The sequence below is a fragment of the Bombina bombina genome, chromosome 5, assembly GCF_027579735.1.
Source record: "Bombina bombina isolate aBomBom1 chromosome 5, aBomBom1.pri, whole genome shotgun sequence".
Classification (NCBI taxonomy): Eukaryota; Metazoa; Chordata; class Amphibia; order Anura; family Bombinatoridae; genus Bombina; species Bombina bombina.
The window spans coordinates 300774042-300781126 of NC_069503.1; the positions used below are offsets into that span (position 1 = coordinate 300774042).

General features: G+C 34.1%; 1 protein-coding gene across 1 annotated transcript in view; it reads left to right on the top strand.

Annotated features, from left to right (window-relative positions):
- The window catches only part of PPP1R9A (protein phosphatase 1 regulatory subunit 9A), a 558902-nt gene extending 552235 nt beyond the window's left edge, over positions 1 to 6667 (top strand). Inside the window, exons 16-17 of the mRNA XM_053714066.1 lie at positions 1631 to 1813; positions 5660 to 6667. Of these exons, the coding sequence (XP_053570041.1) occupies positions 1631 to 1813; positions 5660 to 5866 (390 nt within the window). The 3' untranslated portion in view covers positions 5867 to 6667. The remainder of the gene's footprint in view (positions 1 to 1630; positions 1814 to 5659) is intronic.
- Positions 6668 to 7085: the final 418 nt, after the last annotated feature.

Sequence of the window (7085 nt, forward strand, 5' to 3'; positions counted from 1 at the left end):
TGTCCATGGTCTAGATAGATGGTCTGGACTTTGTAAATATTATTTATGTTTCCTTAATGTTTGTGGAAGAAGTCTAATGTATGACCATGTAGTGCAGACACACTCCCCTGAATTTCATGTATAAAGTAGATTTGCTATTCTATATCACAGATATTACACCATTCCACTTCAATAGAAATTTCATGAACCTATTGCTGTAATTTTTGAGCCCTCTGTTGTACAAATGCAACAGATTGGAAATCATTGTATCTGTTTTGTTTTATTGGGAAGAACATGAGAATCTAGTAACTGCATAAAAAGAGCTTTTGGTGAATGATAGTTACTTTCAACTAGCCATTTTGGTAAACAATTAGGAAATTATTGTAAATTTACAAAAAAAAAGTTTAAAAAAACCTATAAGAAGATTTATTTTCACATTCCACAGAAACCTGTAGCTAAAAAAAATATATTGAAATATGTCCATTGGCATTCTATGAGTCAGCTAAGGCCTTGTATGGAATGATTAATTTTCATACTTATAAGGTCTGTATCTGCAGCTATGTATCTCTATTCTAAAATGGTTCAATGCGCAACTCTCATTTGCTATGGAACTGCCCATATCCTCAACAATCACCATCAAAACTATATGTACATTTTAAAAGTAGATATCCCAAGGTATTGATTTACGTGCATTTACTTGCATTCATTGGTCGGAAGATATATGCCAAATGCGATCATACATAAAAAAAAAATCAGAATCAGAATAGTTTTATTGCCAAGTGTGCGTGCACACATAAGGAATTGTTCATGTTGAATAAGTTTCCTTGTTATACATACAATATCACAACAGATAATAAGTAAAACGAGATACAATAAAATACAATTAATTAGACAGAATAACATTTACTGTGAGTTAGTACAATTATGTGCAAAAGTGCAATATATACAAGCAAAGCACTACTGGGAGCTAGCTGCTGATTGATGGCTGCACATATATGCCTCTTATCATTGGCTCACACAATGGGGTCAATTTATGTAGCAGCGGACGCTGCTTCCGACCCACTCTGCTTCAGGTCCACTTGAAGCAGAAGTTAAGAAGCAGCGGTTGTAAGACAGCTGCTCCTTAACTCGTCTGCCACCTCTGAGGCCGGGGACAGCAATCAGCCCGATTGGATACGATCGGGTTGATTGACACCCCCTGCTAGCGGCCAATTGGCCACGAATGTGCAGCGGGGGCGGCATTGCACAAGCATTTCACAAGAAATGCTTGTGCAATGATAAATACAGACAGCGTATGCTGTCGGTATTTATTGATGTGCGGAGGACAAGATACGCTACAGCGGATCATGTCCGCTCGCACTTTGATAATTCGGCCCCAATGTGTTCAGGTAAATCATGAGAGAGTTTAGTTTTTAGCTGCCTTTAAATTACTATTATGATAAGTAGACAGCCTGTGATCCAAACTGCTAAATCAATCCGGAAACTATGTTCTTATAGTAATAATGAACAGCAGGCTGTTTAGATGCATTTGTACACATTTGTTGTTTACACTCCAGATATAGAGCATGCTTTTGTTTTTAATATAAACATATTTATTTATTTGTTTTGTTTGCTTTTTTACTAATTGTTATGTTTAATTATATAATCTAAGATTCTTGACGATGGACAGTCCCCCAAACACAACCAATGGCAGAATCAGTCAGTCCTGGAATGGACCACTCAGCAGGTGACCAACTGGCTAACCAGTCTGAAACTAGAACAGTATGTTTCAGAATTCACTGCCAAGAGTATTAGTGGTGAACAGCTCCTTCATCTGGATGGAACTAAGCTTAAGGTAATCAAATATAACCTTGTTCAACCTTGTTGTGACAGGTAAACAATGCATAATCTATTGCTTGAAAGGAATAATGTTCTGCTTAAGTTGCTTTTAGGTTGGTGTCACTGTTACTAACTAATATTAAAGAACTGAAATTTAACAAGCAATACTAGACAATATATTTATAGTTTTTCAGGCAATAAAAGAAACATTAAACTAAAAACCTTTTGTATATATGAAAATCACTTTTTAGAATGTTAAAATACGCTTGCATGAAAAGAGATAGTAAACGCTGTTTAAATTGGTTTGGCAAATAATGAAACATGCATGTTTGTGCACAACTTATCTCCTAGTGCAGATTGCTTATCAGCTGATAAGGACAAGACCCACAGATCTATATAAAACAAAGGTATATACCTAACTAAAACTACAAATGTCTTCTGTGATTCAGACAGAGCACACACATTTTAAAAAAAAGTTTCTAATTTGGGTCTATTATCACATTTGCTTTGTTCTCATGCTATTTTTTCTTGAAGAGATATCTATTGAAAGTAGGTGTTTAGAACACTAGATGGCAATAAATAGTGCTGCCCTCTAGTGCTCTTGTAAAAGGATCACATTCTTGCAAAACTGAGCCTACCTTCCTGCAGTATTGTCAGTGTGTTTTAACAGTGATCTCAATCCTAAATTACTTGTGCCATAAATACCCTCAATAAGGACATTTTTACCTTCCAAAAACAACACCAAATTGTTATCATTGTCATAACTATGTCATATCTTTGTCATAAATGTCTCAATTTTGTAATCTAAAAATGAAATGTGCAGGTTTGATGGCAAATCTTTTTGTTTGAGGATTAGGGATTACATCTTAGGTTGAAGGGTCTGTATGCTGAATGATACTAATAGGTAACGTGCAATTAACCTGCTCCAAAACTCCTGCTCCAAAACCATAGAAATATGTGTGTATCTTTTTTTTGTACTTTATTCATATTTATAACAAACAATACAACAGGATATAAACATAAATGTTCAATATTTTCCACACCAATACAATAATTATACTAAATATAATAACAAAGTTGTAAGTGACCAAAACCAAGATGTCAAAGCTCAGAAGGTAAAATGTCCACCGTTGTGTATAGCTGTCTAAGGAATTGGAACATGGGCATTTCTGTGTACTACTGGGCATGTGTTTGTTGGGTTACTGGTTTTGATATTTTTTATTAGTGTATATCTAATTAATTGATTGAGCAGGTAGTGTTTGGTAATACTTTGAAAATTGTTTTCTGGTCATGTATCAAGTCCTTTAAGCTGTGGAATAGGATAAGTGAATATTGGCCTTATAAATGTGTTGTTAAGTGTAGTATATAATATATATGTTAGCATAGGGTGATTTTACATCAAACCTAAAATACAAAAAATGCTGCCAATAAACAATTAAAATGTCTGATTGTTGGCTTTGATTGTGATCACATTGCATTGAAAATGGTGATCAGCCCTATGTTTCTGATTTCATAGTCACTCTTTAAAAAGTATTAAACTTGTTACTTTAGGATTCTTAAACAGGTCTTTATGTTCTGTTATGGTTGCTTATGTTTTACATTTATGTTTAATAAAGTTGTAGCACCAACTTCAACATGTTTTCTTCATTATCAGTCTCCTGTGTTATGCCCAGAAATACTTCCCTGCAATTACCTGCTACAATAGTTTTCCTTTGAACATTCAGAAATGGATTGCTCCTAGATGAAGCTGGTCCAGCTAACAAATTTTAAATGGATACCAAGAGAATGCAGTAAATTTGGTAATAGACATGACATGGCCTTTTTTATATAATGGGATGCTGTCTGTGCTATCTGAATCTTGTAGGTTTCATTTTTACATCTGAGACTTCCTAAAATATTTTTGTTTTAAATACCTAAGGGATGAGGGAATAGATTTTGTTTTTTAGTCTTCATGGCCCAATTGTTGTCCAGCTGTTTCAAGGCCTTGTAAAGCTCACCTTATTGATGTAATCTTTTTCTTTTATTTGCGTTTCAGTTTTTGCTTCCAAAACTTCAGTGTTTGCCGGCTGTGGTTTATGATCTTTATGGTTAAAGCCCTGAACTGCTGTGAAAACTCAAAAGGTGATATTTATGGCATTTGTTATGTAGGTGATGTTCTATTGGTCCTCGGGTATAATCTATTACTGATAAAAATAAGATCAGGCCAGCATCCAGTTGAGACTGAGATCCTCTTGGAAGTCAAGAAAGTTTAACAAAACAAGCTCTGATAGCCATGTTGTTTAGATTGATATCACTTTAATTAGAGGTTCTGCCTATTCCCTTCGGGTTGGGTACTGCTGCAGTTAACTTTGCTAGGTTAATTTCCTTCATTATTCTGTACACAAGGATAGAGATTTCTCAGATAAAATAGCTTCTACTTTTCTGAAAGCTCATAAACCTTTAATTAGTGTGGCAAATTACAAGGTTTGGGCCACCTTTGGCTGAGGATGTGAAGAAAGAAAACCACATTAGAAATTTGTATCTATTCTGCAGATTTGGGATATTCTCAAAAATTATTTGGTTATGGGTTTATTCATTAGTTCCCTGTACATTCTGGGTTTCTGCAGTTTCAGTTAATTTCCAGTTGTTTCATCCAGAACATAAGACATTCTTTCAGGCCTTGGAAAGATTATGCCTTGTCTTCAAAAGTCTCATTCCTTGCATGCAGTCCTAGGGGCTTATTAAAAATCAAACAAGTCTGCAGCTTTGCGTCAAAACTCACCTAAAAAATAGGCGACATTCAAAATCAAGCGGTTTGTGAAAATTTTCAAAAAGAAACATGATTCAAGCCACCTTTTTCGGCAGCTGCAGGAAACATTGCATATAATGTTTGTCTGACTTACTGCTTGAAATGCTATTCAAATTCAAGCGGTTGTTCACACATTGCGTGAAATAGCGCTTCAAGAACTCTCCATCTGCTTTAATTATGTTCTGTAGATTCTTTAACTACATCCAGTTGAACGTTTGCACAAAATGTCTTTTTTATTAGAATAAGGTATTTTCAGAACTCTTTCTATTTTTTTATGATATTTTGTTTTCTTTATTCTGTCTGAATCTGAGGAACTAACGAAAGGCTATTTTTCATGGGTTTAATGTATTCCGATTTCAGAAATCCTTTTTGGACACTACTAAGGAAACTGATGTTTGATTTTGATTTTGTTTGGTGCTAGAAGAAGGCCAAGAAAGTTTCCAAAGTTTCTATAGTCAACTGGAATATGTAGTAGAGATTCCAACTAACGAAATCTCCTACCTACTCCGGTGGTCAGAGCCCATATACTCACTAATACTGATATGGTGCTACATCTAGCGTGATGCTTGTATTTATGATACAGGCAAACATCTCAGGCTCATAATCTAGTATTGAAATGAAATGTGGAATATGTAATAGAAAGTATTTTATCTGCCAGTGTCTGCCCCATGTACTAAATGTGTCAAGTGGGCAGAAGACACTGTAAGTTCATTGCACCGGATGTATGTCCCGCCACTGGACACCTTCTGCTTGAGAACTGCAATGCTTTATTTTTTAAGTGGGACTTTACATGGGTTAAACTCAAAGCTAGGGCCAATAATGCAAAATAGATCATGTCTCTTTAGCCATTATAGTTACAGGTCCTGAATGAAATAATTGTGATCCATAATTTATAATCCATAGTTAACATATTTTATGACTTTTTTCACACATTTTACAATGAATTGTGTATAAATTATTACATTGTTGTAATATGTAATAAAATATCTGTTTGCCTTATTTTTAAAGTGAAATTGTTTTTTTCCTTTAATCACATAAGCAATAAAACAATTCACATATTTTATTTATTTATAGGCCCTCGGAGTGAATTCTCAAGATAGAACAACCATTAAAAAGAAAATTAAGGATATGAAACTAGCTATGGAGAGAGCACGAAAAGCTCATGAAAAAATTGAAAAGCAAAAGGAACGGCTAAGAAGAAGAGAACAGGAGCAACAGTTCAGGAAAGGAAGTGAAGAAATCACATCTACTGATGAAGTGGAGAGTTCAAAAGAGCAGTGATCTCAGTACTACAAATGTGATTGAGACAGAAGTCTACAAAACACTGTATTATAAACCTGCAGGCACTGTGCAGACCATGCTGGTATGGATCAAACAGAGAACATTATATTTACCTAAAATATGTACTGCAAATATAAGCAATTATCTGTATTTTATTTGCCAAAATGATTTGTTAAATGTGATTATTTTTTTGAATTGAAAACATTCTTTTGTTTTAACATCTCATAGTATTTTGCTGTAAGTTTGTATATATAGCCTTTGGCCTACAGGCAGGTTTGAAGAGGCAATGTATTATGGGTAATTTGTTTTGACTATTTTTAAAGCCTTGTGCTTATATCAGATGCTGGTTTTGAAACTGTTAGACAATGGTAATATAATTATCTGCAGTGTTTTTGAAAAAAACTTTACACCTATATCTCAGGGTTCCTCCAACCAGAGCATAGTGAACTTTCGGTATTTGTTTTAAAATAATAATATCTGTTATCACATAGGAGATTTATTGGTCACTACTACTAAAATGAGAAATGCAATGTAATGAGAAGCAGAAGTGCCCCAGAAATGTCTCCCGGTGTATGACATAACTTCCTGAAAGTCTAGGTGGGAAATGTAGTCCAAATATATTGTATTATCAAAAACATTGCTAACTGTATTTGTCAAGCTGAGGTAGAGTGATAGAGGGCGGAAGAGTGATATAAACGTAACCTCACTTCTTAGCAAAAAGAATATTGGGAAATGTAGTCGTAGTATGGATATTGATAGAACTGTATATATGCTATAAATATCGTAGACCTATACTAAATAACTGAGAAGCCAATCAGAAATTTTTTTAATCATTTTTTGTATTGTATTTATTAACATATTCCAATTAGCTTCTCAAATATTTAAATAACCAGAAGTTATGTCATACATCAGGAGACATTTCTGGTTTGACAACAATTGATTTACCAAACCTTATTCAGGAACAGATGTAATATTCCAATAGAATATATTGTTGTCTAATACTTCCAATATATATCTCTAATATATTATGATATGTTGACAGTGAAAGGGTAGATATAGTCCATTTTGACATTTTATGTTTATAGGTGATGGATACGTTAGATATACGTAACTTCTGGGTATAGTGCAATAGGTCATTTACAATTTTTTTATTATTAGCCAATCGGATATGAAAATATATATACTTAAAGTGAAGGTCCATTTTGATGAATTAGTGCCC